This window comes from Clarias gariepinus, chromosome 9 (genome assembly GCF_024256425.1).
Source record: "Clarias gariepinus isolate MV-2021 ecotype Netherlands chromosome 9, CGAR_prim_01v2, whole genome shotgun sequence".
In the NCBI taxonomy this organism is placed as follows: Eukaryota; Metazoa; Chordata; class Actinopteri; order Siluriformes; family Clariidae; genus Clarias; species Clarias gariepinus.
Window position 1 is genome coordinate 19,141,843 of NC_071108.1, and position 26,407 is coordinate 19,168,249.

At 37.2% G+C, this 26,407-nt stretch overlaps 2 protein-coding genes across 2 annotated transcripts; one reads left to right on the forward strand and one right to left on the reverse strand.

The window, feature by feature from the left end:
• The first annotated feature begins 2,066 nt into the window (after positions 1-2,066).
• znf367 (zinc finger protein 367) lies at positions 2,067-6,443 on the forward strand. Its single transcript, XM_053503398.1, has 5 exons — positions 2,067-2,680; positions 3,356-3,506; positions 3,592-3,711; positions 4,083-4,221; positions 4,754-6,443. Exons 1-5 carry the CDS (start codon positions 2,402-2,404, stop codon positions 5,004-5,006), a joined length of 942 nt encoding a protein of 313 aa, XP_053359373.1. The 5' UTR covers positions 2,067-2,401; the 3' UTR covers positions 5,007-6,443.
• Positions 6,444-8,859: 2,416 nt separating this feature from the next.
• On the reverse strand, positions 8,860-25,833 carry slc35d2 (solute carrier family 35 member D2). Its single transcript, XM_053503709.1, has 12 exons — positions 25,616-25,833; positions 24,705-24,738; positions 24,508-24,594; positions 23,595-23,662; positions 13,994-14,065; positions 13,809-13,877; positions 13,311-13,413; positions 11,787-11,879; positions 11,612-11,679; positions 11,433-11,511; positions 10,175-10,257; positions 8,860-10,088 (listed from the first exon to the last, which is right to left on the reverse strand). The coding sequence occupies exons 1-12, from the start codon at positions 25,771-25,773 to the stop codon at positions 9,947-9,949; spliced, it is 1,056 nt and encodes a 351-aa protein (XP_053359684.1). The 5' UTR covers positions 25,774-25,833; the 3' UTR covers positions 8,860-9,946.
• Between the last annotated feature and the right edge of the window lie 574 nt (positions 25,834-26,407).

Sequence of the window (26,407 nt, forward strand, 5' to 3'; positions counted from 1 at the left end):
TTATTGTGACCATAACCATAGTGGCCCAAATAAAAAAATTTCCATTAAATTATTTGAAAATGCATCCAAAAGCGGACCCTCCAATATGGCCAACATTTGTGGACACTTGGCCATCAAAAACGTCTGTGGGCCTTGCTTTACTATTGTTTGCCACAAAATTGGAGGCATGCAACTTTACAGGATGCTTTTGTATCCTATAGAATAAACAGTTATGCTCTTGCTTGAGACAAAGGGGCCCGAATACATTTTCCAGCATGACAATAACGTTGTGCACAAAGTGCGGCGTATGTGAATGTGGTTTAACAAGGTTGGAGTAAAAGAAAATAAGTGGTCTGCACAGAGCCATAGCCTCACCCAACCTTAACCTTTGGAATGTACTGGAATACCAACTGCACTTGAAGTCATTTTGTGGTTAAATGGAACAAATTTTTGCAGTTATGCAACCTAGTGAAAAAGCATAATAGTATGAGTTATTGTAACAGCAACAGATGAAAAGTTTCTGAGGAAAAATCTTGCTTGTTTAGAAAGTTTGGAAATCTGGCTTTAAAAAAAAAATGCAGCATAATATTAAGGGTGCGTGTGTGTAAGTGCGCGTTTATATATATATATATAGAGAGAGAGAGAGTGTGTGTGGCGTGGGCGGGGTTTTGGCCTAGTAACCATCATGCTTTGCGGGAGGGGTTGTTAGGTGTTCACCCTGTCGAGGAAAGGTGTTTGGGTTAGTGGCTTCGGCCAGGGTGTCTGTTGTGTCTGTTAGTGAATGTGTGGTTGTGTGACTTTTCGTGCCATGTTAAATAAAATACTCCCAGCCATTTGCATTGGGTAGCAAGAAAGTTCACTCGTCTTTCCAAGTCTCTTCGTAGCAGTAAGAAACGCTACAATATATATATATATATATATACACATATATATACATATATATATACATATATATATATATATATACATACATATATATACATATATATATATATACATACATATATATATATACATATATATACATATATACATATACATATATATATATATATATATATATACACACATATATATATATATAGAGAGAGAGAGAGAGAGAGAGAGAGAGAGACCTTGGTTCCCCCAAACTTATCTTCCGGTATTTAAGACGTGGATCCCCTATAAGGGAAGGGAAAAATCCACTCATGTGATAGCCTGGTTATTCAGTAGATTTATGTAGTCAACGGACTTTAAGTTTATTGCCACAGAACATTGCTTGAGTGTAGACCTGTCCACCGGAAGCACAGTGTGCGTTATTTATGATTGGTTCATCACTCAATGCACTTTTCTTCTAAATATTTAAAATACAATTAGTATTTTTTTTTTATCGTATTGTTATAAAGTAAAAAACACAAGTCTTGTTAAGAGATTCAAACCAGGTGTGTAACAATTTCACTTTCGAGTAAGACGCATCAAATGCTGTTGTGTATTACACAGCACCGTGATCATAACAAAAATTAATATTATGATAAGCCCAAAATGTTTAGATTTGGGATACACTGCAAACCATTCAAAATATAGTGCTTGTCAAAAAAGCTTTCGTGATTCGCACAGTGTTTCCGCTGATGCTTGACTATATATTGTTCCGGATAAGACTAACCATGTTCATGTAGAACAACAGGCAAAGAACATTTGTTTTACATTTAACTTTTTGGCGGTTTTTTTGATTACGTAACCTTCCCGCCTCTAAGCGTCTCCGCGCTTTCCCTTTAAATCACCTCAAAAAGGAGAAGTGTAAACAGCGCGCGCGGAAGCCGTTAAACTGCACCGCGCTTCCGGCTAAGGTCGCGCACTGACTGGCCCAGGATCTTGTCCGTCATAAGAAGCGCGCTCTAAGTGTTTGAAATTGATTGGGTGAAAGTCAATGAGCAAATCTAGGCAAAGAAAAAGACCGTAGTTGTGTCATTGGCTACTGTGCATGTCTCTAAGGCGTTTCCGCTGGTGTTATTGGTGGTTTGTCTTGATTTCGGTGAGCGGGCTTTAATATGCTGCTCTCTGATTGGCTGGGTTCGCTCAGGCGCGATTTCTGACGCGGGAAAAAGTGTAAGAGGGTCGGCTAACTAGAACAAGTACCACCGTGAGTTTAGCGGAAAGTACCTAGTTTTACCGACGCAGGCGTAGAGAAACTCGTAATTTATTAGACGTTTTTTGGTTTGAAATGTATATTTTATTGCGGACCCGACCCGAATAGTTTTACTCGATGCTTCAGATAAACTGATTGGTCTGCATACATGATTGTAAGGGTTTTCTAAGGCACTGGATTTGCTCTTTTATATGACACTTTGATATCAGCAAGGATTTTAACAGAACATTTTTATAAAGGACGTTTTGAATTTTTTGCTTTTTCTTTGTTTTACCATATATTTATATTTTTTCGACGATGACAGACGCCAAGCACCCTCAAATGATTTTTTGCAACGACTCGCCCAAAAGAGTGCTGGTTTCTGTAATCAAGACTACTCCTATCAAGCCGAAAGCTATGGACTCGGTGATGCCTACTAGTCCCGGTTTTAGTGACTTCATGGTGTATCCGTGGCGATGGGGAGAAAATGCACACAATGTGACTCTGAGTCCGGGATCGGGCACCGGAGCCGCTTCTCCCCCGAGAAACAGCGCTGCTGCAGACTCTGACCTCGCGTCCTGCGCAGAGCACCTGAAGGTATGTACATTTGTCACTGAGGAATACGATATAAACTGGCCTGTTTCATAAATGTCAGTGTTTTATTCCACGTGGACCCTAAAACGGTAAAGAAACCACCCGGTCTTGTGTCTCGGGTTTGCAGTGTGTTAGTTACAGTGTAACTAAAGACAAAGGAAAAGCGAGTTGTGTGGGAACTCTGTAGCATTAGCTGGCCCGCTGTAGCAGCCGTGTGGAGCGAAAGGGTTACATTCGGTTCGGCAACATAGAGAATTTATTATATTTGGGTGAGAAAAAAATATGTAAAACGCCCGCGTTTAGTGGGGAACGTGAGGGATTTTAAACTCCGCTTCCGGCTGAGGCAGCTGGCCTTCAATGTGACGTCACATACGCGCGCCAAAAAGCAGCGGTCATTCCAGGCAGGCTCGTGCCTAACAACAAATTTTGTTAAACATTTTATTTCTCTTTTATTGGGAGTATATAACATGCCGTGTTTAAATAAATTAATTTTTTCATGTGTAATGTACAACAGGTGGACCTTTAATGTTTTGTACATCACATACTACATATGCTTCTGGTTCATTTACAATTTGGTCCTATTAATTCGACTGATACTAATGTGCATTTACAATTGTTTAATTCAGGTTATTGTTTAGAATTATATCTTATGTCTCTTTTATGTCTATCTAATTTTAGGATGGGATCCGGCGTGGACGGCCACGTGCCGAGACAGTGCGTGAGCTCATCAGTGAGGGTGAAAACTCCACTAGTCGTATCCGCTGCAATGTCTGCAACCGTGTTTTCCCACGAGAGAAATCACTGCAGGCGCACAAACGCACTCATACAGGTACGTTGCTGACTGTACGTTGCTGACGCGTTGCCATCTGCAAATAGAGCAGAAAATAAAATCTCTTTTCTCATCCTTGTTTCAGGGGAGAGGCCATACCTGTGTGATTATCCAGATTGCGGGAAGGCCTTCGTCCAGAGCGGCCAGCTTAAAACCCACCAGCGACTACACACTGGGGAGAAGCCCTTTGTTTGCTCAGAGAAAGGTGACAAGAAGAAATAATTGACTAAAATTTACATTTAGGCATTTGGCAGACGCTTCTATCCAGAGCGACTTACATTTTTATCTCATTACACATCTGAGCAGTTGAGGGTTAAGGGCCTTGCTTAAGGGCCAAACAGTGGCAACTTGGTGGTTGTAGATTTGAACCTGGGATCTTCCGAACCGTAGTCCAATGCCTTAACCACTGAGCTACCCCTGGCATTTGTCGCTTAGTATTACTACTTACTTACTTAAAATATTTTATGTACATTATAGGTTATAGCAAACACTGTATTACAGTTTGTTTCCATTGTGGAATGCCTATAGAGATTTTTACTATTGAGAAATATTTTTTTCTTTCTGTCTTTTTCTTAGGCTGTGGAAGCCGTTTTACTCACGCTAACCGACACTGCCCTAAGCACCCATATGCCAGGCTGAAGAGGGAAGAGCCTAGTAGTGAGCCTGGAAAATCACAAGGGGCTGACAACAAAGCTGTGGCTGAGTGGTTAACAAAGTAAGATTAAACAAATATATAATAAAAAAAAAGTTGTTAGGTCTGTTTGGTATGCCCTAATCTTACAGTGTAAAGAATGCAGTAGCAACTAACAGGATAGAGCTAGGATAGGTTCCTGCTGTATTGCATGTACCTATTTTAAAACTATTCTCATTGACCAGTTTAGTTAAACCCCCTATGTAGGGCAACTTGTAGGTTTCAGTTTGCCATCCAGAAATGGAAAAGGACAGCCATAGACAGCATCTCTACTGTGCATGATGGATACACTCTGCCAAGTCAGTGCCACTGCTGTGGTAAAAATAATCCACCTATTAAGGAATATCCGTCTTATGCATAGGAAACTTGAACTGCAGTAAGTTATTGTAGACTTGTGACTATGGTATGTGTCCATAATAAAGTAAGATTGTGGTGCAAGCAAGTTAAAGTAGGGAACACATAATGATGCCTACAAAAATACATTTAAGAGCAGATCAAAAAGAATGGCATTAGCTGGAAGATAAACCACTGTACTAAGTGGATTTTTTGCTTACAGGTACTGGCAGATGCGTGAGCAGCGAACTCCTGTTCCAAGTAAAGGAAAAACTCTGAACAAGGTGACGGTTGAGGATCAGGAGCAGCAGGACCCCATGGACTACCTGCCCTCGGATGAAGGTGAAGAGGAAGAACAGGATGAGGGGAAGAGTAGTGGAGGAGGAGTGGCCGCGCGGCGACGCCTCCAGGAACAGAGAGAGCGGCTCCATGGAGCACTGGCTCTTATTGAGCTAGCCAACAACCTGTCTCCATAAACTAAACTCTTGGGTTGCATATTGGTGGGAAAATTCTAGCTTACATCCAAACAATGACAAATGAAAAATCATTTTTTTTTTTGGTCAAAGGTTTTTTTTGGTCTAAATTTAGGATTTTCGTCAATAATTGGTATAGCCAAGCACGTTTGCCACATTTGCAACCCAAGGATTTACGACCTGTTGTGGTCGTCATAAGCTAAAAAGCACCTTATTTTTTGCTTACAGTTTAACCTTAGGCTGCTACCATGGTAGATTTGTTAATATGAAGAATGTTTGACTCTTATTTTCAGCTTATCAAAGAGAGAGATGATAATTTTTGTGTTTTGTTTGGAATTTGTCATGCACTTTTTTACGGTAACGAGTTTTTCTCTTTCAGTTGCGTGTGGAATTGAGCATGTTAATATCATGTACATAGATGGTTTTAAGGTGTGTGTTATGATTTGGAGTGCATTAAGATGCTGCACTTGTCATTTGGTGTGGGAATAAGCAGATCACTCAAGAGAACCCGGCATGGGCTTTGTATGAGAAGAGAGGCTATGCTCTCTGATAAGCTGCACCACAGAGTAAACACAGTAGAGCAATTTGTTACACATATATTCAGTCCACTTTTTTTGTCATATGTATGTTATACTACGTTTGAGGTTTAGACTGCGCAGTAACATTAACTAACACAGCTTGGTCAAACTGTAGAAAGCACCATATACTTTCCAATTTGCAAGAACATAGTAGCTTGTAGCCGCCGATGTTTTATGGTCATATCTCATTTATCCAGATTTACATTATTTAGTGTTACTTCGACATGAAGCAGTTGGGCAGTGGGATCCTCGGTAATGGTTATGTCAGCTTTCAAAGTGTGACTAGAGAAAGACTTTCCACTTAAAATCAACAGACAGCACTTGTTTTGGCAATGAGAAGAGTTTTTTTTATATACTGATGGTGGCATACTCACAGATTAACACTACATTAGGTTGTTTTTGTCCCTCTCTAAAACCCATGCCACCTCAAAATACTGAAAACATTAAATGGTCAGTACAGTAAAGTTTGGTTGAATTACATATGAACTCCAAAACTTAATCTGGTGAAAATATACAAAACTGGAAAACATCTTTACTCTTGAATATCTAAAACAAAAACAGATTATATAATGTACACCTAATTTCTTTGTATTGTATTCTTATATGTGTATATAAATGAATAATATATTCCACTAAGTCATTTGGAAACACGCACGAATTGTAAGTTAAAATTTCAGAAACCTTTTTTTTTTTGTGAATTTTTTTTTGTGTGTGTTTGTGAGTGACAACAGAATGTAAATCAAGTTGTTCAGTCTGTAACATGGAAAAGTGTGATGTTTGAAAAAGGACATTGTAAATGTACAAAGCAGGCATTTTCTTGGACTATCCTGGTTAGTACTGCTGGTTTTCAATAAACACCATAAATGACTGACAGTAATGTCTCTTGCGTCTTACATTCTACACATGGCTATGTTGTGTAGCATGTTTTCTAGCATTTTTTGGAAGTAAAAAAAAAACAACACTCTTGAAATTTAAAAAATGGAATTTAATTAGATTACATGTATGTCAAGAATCAGAATAAATTAGTAAATATAAATTGAGAAATATCTTAATCACACAATCGAACACTCGCTATACTGCTTATCCTGAACAGCCTTATCTGCATGTCTTTGAACCGTGAGAGAAAACTGGTACACCCAGAGGAAACCCACAGGAAGAATGTGCAATCAACCTAAAGGCAGGACACGAGGCTTCAACCCTGGAGGTGTGAGGGGACAGTGCTTAACTCTCCTTGAGTTAAAAAAAGAAACGTCCTCTGACTTTCAACTGTTTTTACTTTCAGTGAACTTAATGTGTAAATATTTGTATGAACACTAAAAGAGTCAACACCATAAGACATAAACTAAAAATGTTTCACAATGTGTCCCTGAATGAAGGGAGGCTCAAAATCAAAAGTACCAATCAGTATCTGGTGTGGCCACCAGCTGCTTGAAATACTGCAGTGCATCTCCTCCTCATGGACTGCCTATTGCGGACAGTCTGAGCACTGATGGAGGGATTGTGTGTTCCTGGTATGACTCGGGCAGTTGTTGTGGCCATCCTGTACCTGTCACGCAGGTGTGATATTCGGATGTACCGATCCTGTGCAGGTGTTGTCACACGTGGTCTTCCACTGCGAGGATGATCAGCTGTCCTTCCTGTCTCCCTGTAGCGCTGTCTTAGGCGTCTCACAGTGCAGACATGGCAATTTATTGCCCTAGCCACATCAGCTGTCCTCATGCCTCCCTGCAGCATGCCTAATGCACGTTCACGCAGATGAGCGGGGACCCTGGGCAACTTTCTTTGGGTGTTTTTCACAGTCGGTAGACAAGTCTCTTTAGTGTCCTGCGTTTTTAGAACTGTGACCTTAAATGCCTCTTTTCTGTAAGCTGTAAAGGTCTTAACGACCATTCCACAGGTGCATGTTAATTAATTGATTATGGTTAATTGAACATGCATGGAAAACATTGTTTAAACCCTTTACTATGAAGATCTGTAAAGTTATTTGGATTTTTACAACATTATTGTTGAAATACACAGTCCTGAAAAAGGAACGTTTCTTTTTTTGCTGAGTATATATATATATTATTTATTTACATATTTACATATATATAATTTATATATTTATATTTTTTAGAAACCCCTAAATTAGGTGGTGTAAGCTAACGGTTCTTAACCCTGGTCCTGGAGGAATCTTGCACTACACATTTTTATGTTATGGCTTTGCCATACACTCTTTTATTCAGAAAAGGTTCTTAATAAGCTGATTAGGTAAACCTGTTCTGGGAGAAAAATCTAAAATGTCCAGGGCAGGGGTCCTAAAGGGCCTGAGTTGGGAACCACAGGTGAAAGCAGTCGTCTAAGGGCGCTTTTTTAATGGGGTCTGGGAACCAATTCCAAGTACACTTGGCCCCAGGACCAGTTGGTGTACCATTAAATTATTAAATTCATTATTAATAGAAAAAACATGGCACAGCTGTAAGCAGGGGGCATTTGGGAAGACAGTAATGGACCATGGAGCTGAAATAGTAGAAGCTAGATCCACAAAACCCAAAGTCCACAAAAGCCATGCTTTATGGAAAGGTAGCATAAGAAACATAAAGATACATAAAAACATTAAGAAAATTTAAGTAAAATATGGCTTGTGTAGACTTATTTACATTTATTACTATTATGATATTATCTGAAAAAAAAAACCCAGTAAATTGACTACTAAAATTTGTTGCATCCAGTGTGTGAGTAAAGCCACAACAAGGAATTTCTGAATTTTACTATACGTGCACCACTCTTCCAAGGTTAAGCTGCATTCCTTAATGTCCCTTTCAACATCTTTTCATACCATACTTATTACTAGTAGAAATCTCACTAGTCAGTTGAAAAAGAAAAATCACTAGTCACTGCAAAAGAAAAACTTTAGTTGTTTAGTTAACTCATTTTCTTTTTCCCTGACATTTTCTTATGATTCATGCTGGGTGTGACTAGTGTACTGAGAGGTGACATCAGGTCAATGAAAGTACCAGTCAGAATTAGCATTACCCCAACCCCAATTACCCCAACCACAGAAACTGAGCTGACTTTCTCCCCGTGCCTGAGCATTAACAAAACTGCACATGGATAGAAATTTATATATATATATATATATATATATATATATATATTCACTATTCTGTAGCACTTAATAAATAAATAAATATATATATATATATATATATATATATATATAGACTGTATATAAATATATATATATATATATACTGTATATATATATATATATATATATATATGAAAAGTAAGAGCATTAAAGCAATGATATAGTAGTGTTCAACATACATTCATACATTCTCATTATTATAAACAAAACCGCACCCTACAAAGATGACGTGTACGTGTAGCTGCATGAAAACTGGCAATTGTACGAGAGGACAAAACTGTAATCGATTTTGTTAACCACATGCGCTATGCTCCTGCTGTCTTAAAACCAGCTGGAAGGAGAAAATGCATAAAATAAGTTAAATTTTCTCAAGTGTGTGTCACTACAATTTTGTACAAAAGATTATCATCCACACACCACACAAAAGGTTGTTTTCTACAAGATTTTCTAGCTCTAGAAATAAAAGTGCTGTTTATATTGCTTAAAAGATGCTACTTTAATCATCTGATCATGATAAAAGTTTATTGTGACTTTAAGAATACTGGTCAACTGGAGCATTCTTACTTTTTATATTCTTTGAATCCTGCTAACATGGCATATTTGTCTTGCAGATCTGTATGTAGTTTATATCATATTATATTGTAAGTTATTAAGAGTGTACAGTACATAAGCATTTATCTAGCATATAAGTCCAAATATATTTTTGTGAGTAAGTTGGACACTTTTGACAGGTGCTAGGAGTCTTTAAGATGTATAATTTAAACCCTTAAAAGAGCATTTAATGTCTTACATACTATATATGATTGCACATATCAAAAATTCTTTGACAGGAGATCTTAGACACATGTACAATAATATTATGTGGTACACTGGACTGGAATAAGGCAGTGGTATGTGTAAAAACTTTACAGTTAAATATTTTAAGGAAAATGTTTGCCAAAATTGTATAGCAGCACTGAACAGCAGACAAAAGCTTACAGATTAAGCTGATGTTTTCCAATTATATATACACATTATATACATATAATTACATATAAACCCACATATGCTCACTGCATGTATACTATACCACAAACATAACATTTAGCACATTAACCCCATAGTAATAGTTTCAAATACTATATTCCAAGAGTAAAAATATTTGGCCATGTAAAAATATCGAGTTACCAATTTCACCATTAGTAAAATACTGGTATAAAATAGACTATAAATTTAAACTTTGGGTATACTGTACATTAAAACTGTCTTTTCTCAGAGATCTCATCAGGCTCTTTAACATCATGGCTCAGTTCTTCCTCCTCTTTGTTTGCTGTGTGTGATGGGGAGGTACTGGTGCTATGAAACGTTAAGTATGAATAGACCAGGCCACCAGATATACTAAAGAGGTAAAGCAGAAGATAAAAATGAGGGAAATAAGGTAGTAATTTTTTATTTGCATATTTACATTTAAATTGGGTTCTTACCATATATTCAGCCCTACAAAGTTTGGCCAGGAAAATGCATAGTCCCCTCCAATGAATATACCAATGTAGGCTACAGCAACATTCTGCAAGAAAAACAAGTAACAAATAGAAACAGCAGAATGTATATATTGTGTATAAACCCACAACAGGACAGAAATGACTTAGACTTTAGGAAAAACAAATAATGGAAATTGTGTAATGAAAAAGTTGAAGTTTAAAAGTTATGTCAAAAATCACTATGCAACAATGACCATTTATATCAATATAAATAAAACTGAATCGTTTTAAACTTTCAAGTACAAGCATGCTTGTTGTTGGTGGGCTGCTCCCGGCAATGGGTCACCACAGCGAGCAATCCGGTTCGCACACACAAGCTTGGCACAGGTTTTACGTAGGATGCCCTTCCTGACCCAACCCTCCCATTTTATCCAGGCTTGGGACTGGCACTGCATCCAGCGGCTGGGGTCAAAACTTCATGCACGGTCACAGGGGGGACCGACCCTCATAAGTCAGTGTGCCAAAAGACATTGTTCTGTATACATCGGAAGCTGTGCAACTGGTGTTATTCTGCCCACAAGTGTTACCACGTCTGCTATTTCATCATAGACAACATAGAGCAAAGAGCAACTTAAAATTCTGCCGTGAGACCAAACCTGCAAAAGAGACGTTTGACACGATTTGGCAAGTTTACGATGATACTGCAATGTGTTGTCTGAGGTGTTTTAAGACCTCATGCGGAGAGATCAGGAAGACTGTCGAAGAGCTTAACGCCTGAAAATCGCAACATGTGGATGATGATCATGGAAGAACAATTCACAACATCCCTAAGGCTGCTGAATCAGTCAAAGTCTGCCAAGAACAAGAATATTAGCATCCCATGGATGATCTTTCATGTTGAGGATCATCACTGGTGATGAAACCTGGATGTATCGGAACGAACCTGAGAAGAAGCAGCAGTCTTCACAGTGAAAGATAAATTCGCGACATGCCACCGGATCTGTAGCACGCGAATCTCGAAACCTTTTGATATCACAGATTATTTAAAACATACATTGGTCAATATGATATGAATGTGTAGGATTAATGTAAAAGTTGTCTTTTAGACAAATATGAATTTTTATCCAAATAGGAAGAGCTGTAGGACCTTCGACAGTTATATTTGCAGCTTGCAACAGCAATTATATTATTGCATTGTATTCTGCCTGTTTGTAATTTCGGGTAAAAGATTCTGTCAAACAAACAAATAATTACTACAAACCTTAATGGCACCAATAACTGTAGTGGTTAAAGCACTGTTGTGATAACTGCATAGAACAATGGAGTACATCAAAATGAACCTGTAACAATAAAAGTTATATGTAACAATAAAAGATATGCAATAAGTATTATTAAGCCTCAGTAAGGAAAAACTTAAGAAAGCTTTCGCTTTAGACTTACCCCATAACACAAGATAAAAGAAAATAAAAAATGAACCCCAGTGATACCCATCCTTTAAAAGCAATGGCCTAAAAGGAAAGCAAACAGAATTAAATATATTCATTTTACGCAGCCATATCATTTCCTTTTGAAATTGTATTCAACTCATCATTAATTCATTTATTTAGTTCCTTACCTTCTCTAAATCTCCCGTGCAGGCACTTGCTAAAATAGTGGGAATTATGATGAGAAATGCATTGTAGAACAAAACGCCGTACTTGCCCAGGCCCTTTTTCGAAGCAAAGTAATAAATCACCAGATGCAAAAAAACAAAGTTAATAGGTAATAGATTAAATATTTAGTTAGAGGGCAGGGCTATAGAGTAACAACCAGGTTTTGCCAGTTTTTACATTTGGATACATTCTAGGTACACACACTAGGAATATGACAATAATATAATGAAAGTAAAACTTTCTGTACAGTATATGTACGTGTTCTTCTATTACAGCATACCTTACCTGGTAAAAAAATGTACACAATGTAAGATTTAATTCAGTGACCTTTAGCTTTGATTATAGCACACAATTTGGTAGCCAGTTAATGTATGAAAATTTATGTATGCATTTATCCTTTGTAATCCAAGAAACACTCTTTCAGAATTTGAGCCCTGGAATATGCCTCCACTGATGTATTAACCTGATCATTCAGTACGTTCAGGTCATTAGCTTACCTCATTTTATTGCAACCTAATAGGTATGTTTTTTACTGCTTATTTTTACCATGCAACTTCACCAAGTGATCGTATTCATAACTTGTTTCTGACCACAATTCTTTCAGAAATTTGATGGTTAAACACTATTTTTCCACGTTTTGATAATTGATAATATCTTTCCAGGTTTTTCATTGCTTGATTTCATTGATGCAGCCCAATAATTTGATCCTTCTAAAATGGCAACTTTTTTTGGCCAGGCAGTATACATAACAAGAATCCACAAAAACATTGTCTTGAATCATTATTTTGCAGCATGAAGTTAATTCTAATTACAGTGGATTAATTTCTCTGTGAATTGTTGGACAGAATGTTTGTATAGCTGTTTGAATTCATTGTGTCGAAACCATCATGAGTAATATCAGCGATTCACAACCCCTTTTCATTTGAGCCAAACAGTGGTTTGCATCTTGGGACATGGCCTTTATATTCCTACTCTTGATTTCTTCTTTAAAACGTGCATTGTGATATCTTTACCCTGTGCCCTGTGGAGGTTGTTGGTGACGTCCCTCTCTGTTGGTTTTGGAATTTATTTACAACTGTCACAATATTTCTGTCTACAATTGGTTTGGTTTTCTTTGGGCAACTTGTTGAACTTCTGCCTACTAGTACACAACAGGTCATGTTTTAAGTTGATAAACAGGTCTAAAAAATTTGAAATTAAAATTTATTTTGATCCATCGACCATCTGCATTTATCATGCAGCAAAACAAGAGAATTGGCCATGCTGTTCCAATATTCACTTAGGGTTCCAGTTCAAGCCTAAAATGAGAGGCTTGTTATGAGATGCACATTGTCGCAAATCAAGTCTTTATACACCTTGCTTTATTTACAGGGGCACTGGTCTGCTGGAACTGGTTTGGGCCTATTTGTTTCAATGAAAGACAATTTAAATTCTAAGATATGTAGAACAGAATGTGATCGGCCATATAGTGTAATAAAGTCACATACCTCTGTTCCTATTTTTTGCTTTGTGTACACGCCATTGGCAGCTGTGAAGACATCATTTAGCAGAACGAAAGCATATCCCTCTGCATCGAATGCCAGGTCAGAACTGTATTTAATGAGACACAAATTTGAAAATTGCTTGTTATGGTTTGAAATCAACAACAACTCCTATGTAACCACCAGGGGCTGTAAAAGACTCAATTTCCTTTTCCCCTGAATTTCTTTTTGTGCATGTGCAAATGCATGCTGAGATCATAAAACTGACCTATGATGTAGAATTTAATATAAAGACCACTCTAATCGCCATCTACTAGCTACAAACTCAGCATGAGGGCAAACTTTTATAAGGATATTCCAGGCAAAGATGGCCATAAGACAACTGTATTTATATTACATATTATAAAATACAGCTACTTCACTGAATGATTCAGCACATTGTGACTTTGTTTGAAGTGCCAATGTATTATTGAAATATTTAGTACAGTGAATTGGGTACTGTACCTTGCAGCAATCAGAGCACCAAACACAATGGCCAACACACTGCATGCTAGCTGAGGTGAAACAGACTTTCTGTAAGATAAGTTATGATTGTTATAATGTGCATTTTCAAACATAAGGCACATTAAGTTTATATAATATCCAAATGTTAATTTTATATAAATTATAATAATTATTATATCACATACCTCAATATTTGTTTTTCCATAATCATTGTCAGTAAAATAGTGAATTTTCGAAGCACAGTGAACATGGGTAAGCTGAGCAGCACAGACGTGAGAAAAATTCAGTATTAAACAAATATATTGTTAAATGAAATTTACTGTTTAAAAGTTAAAACACAGTAACACTTCCCACAAAGAGTCTCTCCATAACCAATGAGCAAAATTAAGATCTCTTGAAGTCAATGGAAATTTATTATACTTTACTTCCTTAAAGTTTTTAAAAAACTGTCACCCCCGCCCCCCACCCCCCAAAAGTATTGGAATGGAATAACAGATTCTTGTTCTTTGCTTCACACTTCAAAAGGTATTTTGGTTTGAGATCAAAACATGGATATGAGACAATTCAAAATTATTCCATCTTACATTTACTGATATTTACACCTAGAAAAAGGTATATTGCGATCAACAAGATAGAAACATTTTAACTGTTTAACCAATCCATCTAACTGTGTGCCCTGTTGGGTTGATTGGTTAAACAGTAATTAGTGCTAAATGTCTACTTTTGGTTTGAGCCCTGCACCTAAAAATTACATTTGTTGTATAAAAGCACAAACCAATACCAAGACCAAATACAGTTACATTAAATTGTGAGCAAAATTAATTCTGGAAATGTGCTTGTAATACAAAGCACTCGTATATCAAATAAATAAATAATGGAAACTCAAATAATCAATCCTACAACCAAAACTATTTATATTAAAGTGATTAATACAAAATTGTAAAAAAGTACAAATAAAACACACACACACATGCGCGGAAAAAAATCTTTTTTTGTGTGTGTGAATTTAACAAGAAACCTATCCAATAACACTTGCTTTTGCATCCTTTTGAGGATTTCGCGGAAATGTGATGTTGCATTGTCATTAAACAGATTCATCTCCCACACTGCTACAGCTCTTTTTAACCTTTTTCTACATGGGGCCGTTGTTGCAGTACAATTACTTAAAAAAAGTCATTACACTTGAACACCGAATGTAAAAAAAAATGCTTTACATGCACACACACATGGTCACAATGCTTTAGCAAACCCAGAAAAAAACGAATGCTTTAGTTACTCACAATCCTGACATAAGAAAGAGAGTGAGAGAGAGAAAGAGAGAGAGAGAGAGAGAGAGAAGAACCATTGGGTCAGTTGTGATCATGTGACGCTCAGCAGATAAAGCGCATACAGACTACTCGTATTGCATGACCTCGCTTGTTTATCAAGTTAAAATATCTTAAAATTTTAGGGGACGTATAAAGCCTATTATGGAATAAGACGTGTTTTGTAGGACTCTTGCTGAATAATAACATTTAATATGTTAAAATCCTTTTTTTAATTTCTAGTTTATTTCATTCACTGGTCGGCAATACGTAATAATAACTTGGTGACAAGTTTAGTAGTTTTTTTTTATGTCGGCTATGTCTGCGAGCTTAAGAAAATACTAATTCAGTGGATTATCCAGCACTAGGCCCAACACATCCTCAGCCCTCAGCCTCGTTAGTGAGCCGAGCTCAAGCTGTGCCGCTACTTCATCCACCTCAAAATTGAAAAAAATGGAAGTCGGAGACCTCAAATCCCAAATTCTTATATCCCTCAGGAGTGACATTTTAACTGTAATTAAAAAAAGAATTGAGAAGTGCACTGACCGAGGAACTGAACTCCATTAAAGGTGAGTTACAGACGCTCAAGGCTGAAATCACCAGTTGCGTTGCGACAACCCGCGCAGAAATGGACCAGATTAAGGTTTCTGTGAAGGACATGGAGGGTGGACTGTCTACAGGGTCGGATGAAGTGGTCTCAATGCAAACTACTATAATGAGCCTGCAGGCAGAAATGACCGAACTGAAAGTGAGGTATGATGATATGGAAGGGAAAATGCAGAGATGTAACATTTGAATCCTAGGCGTTCCGGAAGAACCACGGTCAAGCTCCACCGCATCTGTTTCTAAATTACTGACCGAAGTTCTGCAGATGGAAAAGGACCTCCTTATTGACCATTTGTATAGAAGTTCTGGCCCCAAGAAGCAAGGAGGGAAACCGTGTACCACTGTTGCCAAATTACACTACCATCAGGACTGTATGGAGGTACTGCCGTGCCCAGTCCCGAGGTCCACTTCGCTTTAACGGGGAGCAAATAGCTATAATACCCGATTACACTCCAAATGTGGCCAAGGCTCGTGCGGCATTTACTGAGGTTAAAAAACTCTTACGAGGACAGGACTGTGTGCGCTTCGGCATTTTATATCCTGCATGACTCCGTATCACCTATAAGGGTGAGGACAAGATGTTCACAGATCCGGATAAAGCCATGCACAATGTTAAGCGTAGTGTTATTACTCCCGCATAAGCCAGTTCTAAACTCCTAAAGGACGTTCATATTTCGTATCGTTGGCACATGGACGGTAAACACAGTACTGACCGGGGTAAACTATAGTGGTTTATTGCAAGTTAGTGTAATTATGTTGAAGTTTCATAAGATGGTTCAGTGAGAGCCTGATTTTGGCTTAGTAGGATCCAAATAAGCACAGTGTGTGGATTTGTTCGTGTGGGTTGGGTTAATCACCTGGTTTTAATGAATGATTGGGTTAGGGTTCAGGCCAGTCAGGAGTACATTTTAAAAAATCTCTTTCTCTCTTTTTTTTCTCTTTCTTTCATCCTTTTTTTCCTGGCTCTATTTTTTGTAAATCTGCAGCTTCACTATTGCTATTAACTTTTCATGACAAAAATAGGTGTTTCTTTTAGACAGGCTAATGGATGTTTGATCAATTTTGTTAGTTGGAATGTTAAATCCCTTAACAATCCTGTAAAGAGGAAAAAAGTCCTTATGCATTTGCAACACCTCAAAGCTGATACTGCTTTTCTTCAAGAGACCCATTTACGCACATGTGACCAATCTAAATTAAGAGAGGAGTGGATCGGACAAGTATATCACTTCAACTTCCACTCAAAGGCGAGGGGGGCTGCTATTCTGATTAATAAAAACTTACCATTTGTAGAACTATTGTAGATGCAGATACTGCTGGCCGCTATATTATTGTAGTTGGGAAAGTATATGGGCTTCCACTTATTCTAGCCAATGTGTATGCACCCAATTGGGATGATGAAGGTTTTTTTTGCTAACTTTCTGTCTCGGATCCCAAATATGACAACCCACCCCCTTATCATAGGAGGTGATACTGTATAAATTGCCTTCTTTCCACTGTGTTAGATCGCAGTTAGAAATAGATTATTTTCTTGTAGAACAGTAAAAGGCTTCTGCCTCTTGTAACAGATTTGGATTATAAAGCCATAGTGATATCAGACCACTCTCCACTGACTCTACTGTCAATCCATATCCCCAGTGCAGGACCTAACTATCGTCCTTGGAGATTTAACTCCTTGCTTCTTTCAGATGATAAGTTTGTGAGCTTTATGAGTACAGAGATAGAGTTTTTTTTAAATGACAATCAAACTCCAGGTATGTCATCCTCAACAGTTTGGGAATCCTTAAAGGCATATCTAAGGGGGCAGATTATTTCTTTTTGTGCAAAACAAAATAAGGAGACAATTAAAAAAATTTGCAGATAAAATAAAGGAATTGGAGTTAATATGCAGTGTGTCACCTATACTCCAACCATACTCAAACAATGCTTATTATTACAAGCGGAATATAATTTAGTTTTGACAAAATAAGCAGAATTTTTAAAATTACGCTCCTCATTTTATGAGCACAGGGAAAAAACGGGTAGACTGTTGGCTAATCTGTTGCGGCAGCAATCGGCTAAACAAGCTATACCTCAAATTAAAAATGATCATGGTATAAAGTGTACTGATAATTTAACAATCAATAGCTGTTTTCTACACTATTATAAATTACTATATACTGCTCCTTCAGCTGTTGACACCTCGACATTACAAAATGTACAATAAGTGTAAATACAGCATTAGAATTAGATGAGTCTATATCTGATACAGAAATAGCCCTAGCAATCCAAAGTTTGCAATCTGTTAAATCACCTGGACCAGACGGATATCCTTCAGAATTTTTTAAAACCTTTTCCAATCAATTCTCTCCTCTGTTGGCGTCAGTTTTCCGAGAAAGCTTTTCTTCTTGTTCATTACCTCCAAATATGCGGCAAGCAGTTATCTCCTTAATTTTAAAGAAAGAAAAGTATCCTCTTGACTGTAGTTCATATCATCCAATTTCACTGTTGAATACAGATACAAAAATCTTACCAAAAAAGTTTTGGCCCGCCGTCTGGAGAAAGTTATGCATTGTGTTATTTCACCTGATTAAACAGGCTTTATATAGAACAGACGCCTGTTGAATGTCATCTACAACCCATCGCTATCTGACAATTTGGAAACAATTATTTCCCTCAACACAAAAAAAGCATTTGATCAAGTCAATTGGGATTTTCTTTTTTACACTCTTGGTAAATTTGGTTTTGGCCCTAAATTTATGTCATGGATAAAAGTGCTATACTCATCCCCACTGGCTGCCATTCGGACAAATAACAACTTATCCCCTCTCTTTGAGCTTCAGCGTGGTACTAGACAGAGGTGCCCTTTGTCACCTCTTCTCTTTGCTGTGGTTATTGAACCATTGCCTATCGCATTAAGGGAAAATGCCAATATTAAAGGTATCTCTCATGGGGGGGGGGGTTCTCAAAGTTTCTCTGTATGCTAATGACATGCTGCTTTTCATATCCGATCCTCCTCATAGCCTACCAAAACTTGTGGATTTACTGAAAGACTTTGGTGAAATATCTGGCTACAAGGTTAACCTACAAAAAAAGAAATGATGCCCATTAAAAATAATATAGCACAGTTTCCTGATTCAAACCCCTTTAGAATTAGTCCCAGAAAAATCAAATATCTAGGAGTTTGGGTAACACATAACCATGCAGATCTGTACAAGGCGAATTATCAGGTTCTACTTTCCAAAACAAAATTAGATCTTGAAAGATGGGACTTGCTACCTCTCTCTTTGGGCGGAAGAATAAACACAATTAAAATGAATCTGTTTCCAAAATTCCTTTACCTATTACAGTGTCTTCCAATCTTTTTAACAAAATATTTTTTCAATAACGTAAGTAGTCAGATTTCTACAAACACATATTAAACGAAGTATCCTACAGAGGCCCCATGAATTAGCAGGAATGGCACTTCCAAACTTTCTTTATTATTACTGGGCTGCTAATGTAAGGGCAATGTTATTCTGGCACAGTATGCAGTCAACCCTCCCATCTGGGTAGCTATAGAGGAAGCATCCATGAAATCAATATCTCTCTCATCATTATTATGTGCTAAATTGCCACAAAAACAACCCACATCTTCTCTTACCTCAAACCCACTGGTTATAAACTCCGTTAAAATTTGGAATCAGTTTCGGCACCATTTTCAGCTTACTGATCTATCTTTGATGGCACCATTAAATGGACACTGTATGTTTGCTCCGTCCTATATGGATAATGTTTTTGGGGTATGGTTTAAGTGTGGTATTGTGTCATTATACAATCCTTACATTGACGATATATTTGGCTCATTTGAACTTGTACAAAAGTTTAACATTCCCAGGACACATTTTTATATATATCTTCAGCTGAGGAATTTCATTTCCTGTAATTCTGACTCTTTCCCTTTGTCTACTTCTCCCCTCCATTTTAGATTCTGTTTATAGCTGTAAACCAGATGCCAAACAGATGATTAGTGCTGTATACAAGATATTAAACACAAGTAACTCAGCCACTCAGCTCTGCATTTAATACCATAATTCCCTTCACACTTACCACCAAGCTGGAGCACCTGGGACTCAGCTCATCTATGTGTCAGTGGATCTCCAACTTCCTAACTGGCAGACCACAGGCAGTAAGGATGGGCGGACATGTCTCAGCCTCCATCCCTATCAGCACTGGAGCCCCCCAGGGGTGTGTTCTGAGCCCCCTGCTGTACTCTTTGTACACATATGACTGTGTGGCCACTACCAGCTCCACCACCATCATTAAGCTTTCTGACGACACCGTCGTGGGGGTCTGATCTCTGATAACAACGAGACGGCCTACCTGAAGGAGATTAGGAATCTGGAGAACTGGTGCCAGAGGAACAACCTCCTTCTAAACGTCAGTAAGACAAAGGAGTTGATAGTGGACTTCAGCACTAAGCAGGAGAGGAACTACCAGACCCCCGTTATCAACGAGAGCCCAGTGGAGAGAGTGGACAGCTTCAAATACCTCGGTGTTCACATCATGCAGGACCTGTCATGGTCCTGTCGCATCAACACCGTGGTGAAAAAGGCCCTGACGGTAAACATCTCAACCTGGTTCGGGAACAGCACCATGCAGGACAGACGAGCTCTACAGAGGGTTGTGCGATCAGCTGAGCGCACCATCCGCACCGAGCTCCCTGACCTACACTCAATCTACAGCAGGCGGTGCTGGACCAAGGCCAGGAAGATTGTGAAGGACCTCAGCCATCCCAACAATGGACTGTTCTCTCTGTTGAGGTCAGGAAAGCGATTCCGCTCCCTGAAGGCCAACACAGAGAGACTGAGGAGGAGCTTCTTCCCACAGGTGATACGGTCTCTCAATCACACCACCACACAGTACTGACCCACACATATGGTTTTTACACACACACTGGACATTCTGGACATTCGTTTACACTAGTGGCCACTGCACAACTACACCTGGTGGTCATCATATCACCCTGTCACAAGTCACTTTAAATAAATCACTTTTAAGCATATTTTGCACAGCACTAGACACTTTAAATATGTGGATTGCACAAACGTTGGACATTACCATTCTTTCATCACCATTTATTCTAAGGGCATTCCACACAAAAATTACATAAATATATAGGCTACCTACCAGTTCAGCTGCTCTTATTGTTTTATATTTCTTCATACATTCTTCAAATATTTTCTATATTGTGTATTTTTGTTGTACAGTTGTTTATTTTTTTAACTTTAGTTTTTATATTTTATTTTATTTTATTTTATTCTTTCCTTGTTTTATTTACCCTATATTTGAAGTTTCATATTTCCTATTACTATTCATAGTCTTCTATTTTAGGTCACGAGCAGTTGTCTAAGCATTTCACTGCATATCATACTGTGTATGACTGTGTATGTGACAAATAAAATTTGAATTTGAATGTCAGCGCCTAGCAGTGATAATGAGCATGATAATGTTGAATGCTGGAATCGGGTGATGTGACCCTATTGACTTGAACTGTAGCATCCACCCATGAAGGCCAAAACACAGCTGTTCTTGACCCCTGCTGTAGCTTTTGTGCAACCCAACCTGCCTTTCACTCTGTATGTGCACAAGCATGATGGGTTATATATGTCTAATGCAGGAATGTGATGCTCGATTGCATGTTGTTTGATGTTACACGTCCATTTTTACATGCTGTTCAGTTCACCTTATAAACTACCCTCTATTTGTTACCTGCATCTGAGCTACCAGGTGTACCGCTATCGCCAACATGGATCAAAGTATACTGCATTGATAATCTTTCACATGGTTGAACCCTAAGTTCTGCACACATTCCTCTAAAGCTGTGTGACACAGTTCTGTGCCAGGCTAAAAAGTAAGCTGGAGTGCACGCCCAAACATTACGTGACAAAGGGGGACATGCTATTGTGACAGGACAGAGGGCTATATTTAAAAACCACACTGATCGTCCATTAGGTGCAATATGAAAAGGACCTTTCCAAATCTGCTAAGTAACCGATTTGGCAGTTAAGTTTTAGAAATGTAAACCTTGGAAGCATGCTTCACACTGTAAAGTTGTTCTTAATAGGCAACAGTCTGAAAGGCTGTTGTTCTGAAAGGAACGCTGTGAGAGAATTGTATGTATTTCACAAAGTGAAATTCATGCTCCCTACTGTTCTCAGTGCACAGATGCAAAGTTTGGCATTGAGAGACAGTAAATCTTTACAATGGTAATTTATGCAACATTTACACCTGAAATATGGTCTGAGTTTCCTAAGTTTTAAGAAAAACAACAACAACAAAACAAAATAGTTTTATAACTACTACTAGATACTGCTGTCTTTTGTGTTTGTACTTTTTGCAGGAAAGACATTAAGGCATATTTGGTGCAAGTGTAGCTTCTATGAGACACCAAAGTGCCTACTACCAGATATATCTGGATTCCACTTGTTCCTAACTGGCCCCACAGTGTTTTGTTATTGACCTGTATGCCTAGTAGTAAAGCAAGGCCAATCAGTCTTTGCTATCAGCACTACACAAGATTCTATATTATCATCTATAAATCATAGATTTAACATATTCAGGCAGTGACATTAATAACAAGTGACTTTACATTAATAACACAGTAAGTGACTTTACATTATATGTAAAAAAAAAAAAACATAAACAAATCATATGTTGCCAGTGGGCTTTGAGGTTATTTGATCAGAGGCATCAAGAAGCCCAGTTCTTCTACAGTGTGGAAAAACAGTTTAAAAGCTAATACTTGAATGCCACAACCGCTTACCTCATAATATCTAATCTAAGATCTTAAATTAAGGGTGAGGGTTTTTCTGAGAGAACCCTAGAAAGACATGAGCAATTTTGGTTCCTACTTGCATTGCATGGTCAATGACGCACATGCATTATAAAATACAGATGAAGCCACTATGTTACACTGTTTGAGTTTTAATTGCTTGTGTAACAATGTTACATACAGTAGTGACTTCATCATGCTGCAAACAGGCAAATGTTCTGTCTCACAGTGTTACTGCTATCACTAGGTCCATGGTGTGGAGAAAATCAGCCTGTTGGTGATATTTCTATAAGTTATATAGCTTTTACTAACTATTGAAATTAACAAAAACCATTAAATGTGTTTCTTATTTCTAGACAAACTGACTATTACTTTCATCACATATTGACCACTTTAATTACTTATTGCCACTGTGGAACCACTGCTTACAGTGAGTTGCCTGCTAAGAGTAATTTACTTTTTAAAGTTATTTTAAGTTATCTACTTCCATGAGACTTCAAATCTTATCTTATGCCGTAAATCACAGGGAAATCTGTTGCAGTCTTATATATCATTTTGGTTCACCAGCCCTCTAATGGATAAGTCAAACATCTTCTTATATGTTCCTAGCTGTTGTGGACCTGTGGACTGTGATAACACTAAGTGTATATTGTATAAGAACGGTGAAATGCACAGGTACAGATAAGAAAGCCTACAAAATGCATGAGAAATCTAAACTTTATGGTACTTTAGATCCAGCCTATTGATATGGAACACCAATCTTTTTTTGGAACTGCAAAAAGATTTGGTTATGCCCTAACAGTTTAAAAGGTGGGTTAATTTTATCTGCAGTTACTTTGGTGTTAATGAGGTCAATGATGTTCAGTTGATCATCAAATTAATGCATGCCCATGTTGTTGTAGTGTCTACAATAGATTCCATCATTTTCACTGGAATTTCATTTATAAAAAATTTCAGTTGTTGTGGGTACACTGATAGCAAAGAAAGTAGATTTCATCATTGAAATTTTTTTTATTATATTTATAATTTAAATAATGTTTACAGATCTTTATGACTGAAAAAAATATATAATTTTAAAAAACTTACCTTAACTTCTTTGTGCTGCCCAGACCTGTTACATGATTGCCAACATAGAGTAATGGCAAAGGAAAAATCTAAAAAGAGTTTTTGAATAAGTGAAAAACACTCTATATTACAATTATAAAGCAATTATAACAAATATAGTTGGGCAAGTGATCCAATTAATTCAATGTTTACAATGCATAATTAAAAAACTTTTTTTTTTTTTATATATTTTTTAAAAATTTCTAGAAATGAACAGTTTGACTTGCGAAATTAGATAACTGCAAAAATGTGTTTTTGAAAAGAAGTATATTTAATACATAAAGTATTACAAACTGATACTTTGTGAATTTTTGGGAGTCACAAGTATATTAAAAAGCAAAATTGACAAGTTTTAATAATGGACAAATCAGTGTAATGCCAAAAGTGCCTTCTCAGGCAGCCTTGAGGCCCTCTAAAAGGGAACTTCAGTTCTCAGGCAACACCCTTACGCAGGTAACTGATAAAAACACATGACAACTGACCATTTTATTTTATGATGTGTTATGTAAAGTTTTGTCTAAAAACACTGGACTTTTTGCTTTTGATATACACTAAAAATAAGAAAAGTGATGCAAACATGTTATAACCTTATAATGACTATATATATATTTTTTTCTAATTGGAGTTTTTTTTGCCATTACCAAAATTAGTATTTGTTCAATATTGTATTGTTTCATATTGATATAAAACCCTTAAAAATACATAATATATTTCTATTTTCCATTTTTTTGTCTGTCATTATATCATCGTTTATGTGAACTTTGGCAGGTTTGGTGTACAATGAGCCGCAAAAATGTACAAATAATGTGAAAAGACTTATATTAAACCATGTAATTGTATTTTAATAAGAAGCATAATTAGGTCACTTCTGCTTTAATAGTTCTTTAGAAATTACCTTTTTGTGTAAATTTCTGTCAAAATCCTGAAAAGAGACTGCTTTGCACATTTTGGCTAAGTAAAGAATGACAATTGTGCAAGCCATCTGATGGGTGTAAAAAAACACACAAACAATTAAGTTGTAAAAAAGTCTGGCATAATTTTTTTTTGAAAAAAAAGCTAAAAACAATAAACAAACTGGAAACTCATACTGACCTGTCCAATTCCAAGGAATGTGTATGAGGGAAACCTTGACAAAAACAACACAATTAATATTTATACTACAAATATTGTTTGTGGCAAACACATCCCATTTGCATTCTACATTATTCCTTGTTATCATTATACATGTTTTATTTATTTATTTATTTAACATTTGTTGTTTTCTGCACTAATAATTTTCAGGCTAATTCAAAGTGAACTTACACAGTTACAGTGCAGTTGTCAAATAACAGTTAAAAAAAGTGTGTTTATTCACTCACTGTCCATACTGCTTTATCCTGTATTCAGGCCTGGAGCCTATTTAAATAGACATAGTGGTGGGGAACACCCTCGACAGGGTGCCAATCCATTGCAGGAAACACACATATACACACTTACACACTCATTCACACAGTACGGGCAATTTGGGAAAGGCAATTATTTTAATCTGCATGTCTACGGGCTGTGGGAGGAAACCGGAGTACCCGGAGGAAACCTACCAAGCACAGGGAGAACAAGCAAACTCCATGCACACAGAGACAGGAATCGAACCTTCTTGGGACTCAAACCTGGACCCCTTTTTTTTGTAACATAATTTGTTAAGTAGTTGACTCTTTAAGAAAATATTAGAAAGTAGGACATTTATCTATATTAATATAAACTACAAAGACGGTTCTCTAATAAATGCCACTGAAAGGACAAACTTGTGGACATCCTGGTGAGAATGTGGTCAGTAATGGCTATTACAGTCTGGTCAAAGGTTATTAAAGGCGAAAATATGCATACCAAAACTAAAACCTGAACTTTAAAGTGGTCACTACCGCAGACATTAAACAGCAGCTTAAAGCTATTCTTTCTATTCCGGACATTTTAACATCCTGTATATAAACAGTCCGGATGTGATGACTGCATCTCTGAGAACTCACCTATAGGTTGTTAAAACTGTCTTGTTCACAACGACGATAAGAAAAGAGCTGACTGCGTAGAAAGCAGCCGAGAAAAGCTTCGCGAAACGTCCATGACTCGGAGTGGGATTTAATGAGGAAGAAGCAGAAGGAGAAATAAAAGAAGTTTTACTTGACATGTTGCCTTCATTGGTCTGACTGATAACAGAAGTTGTCAAACGAGCCTAACCATACAAAAAAAAAAAAAGGGGGTTGCTGGGTAACGTTAAGTATCGCGATAACTCTGTTCTCGCAGTACTGTATTTGAATGACCGTTGCAGCGGTGCAGGTGTGGAGCGCGAAAGCGCTTGTTGGCTGATGACGTCATTGAATACAAAGCTGGGCGAGGAAGTGTTCTGCATTTTAAAAAGATATTGATATAATGTGCACTTTTTGTTCTGTAAATATTGAAACAGTTACCCATCTGTTTTGGCACTGCCCCTTTGTCCAAAGTTTCTGGTCTGACATTTGTAATTTTTTTGCTAAAAAAATGGAGAAAGTTTTAAGTTATTTTGGAAGGATGTTCTTTTTGGCATTTATGACTTCAAAAGAACTAAGACTATGCCTAATGAAACTTTTATTATTAATCTCATTATTCTGTTGGCAAAATATCACATTTATAAATGTAAGTTTACGCATCCAAAAACATTCTTTATTGCTTTTAACAATGAGGTCAAGCATTCTCTTAATCAAAAGGCAAAAAAAAAAAAAAAAAAACTGTGAATGTTTGTAAACACTTTGATATCTTTTTGTAAACTAGTACTTCCCCTGGCA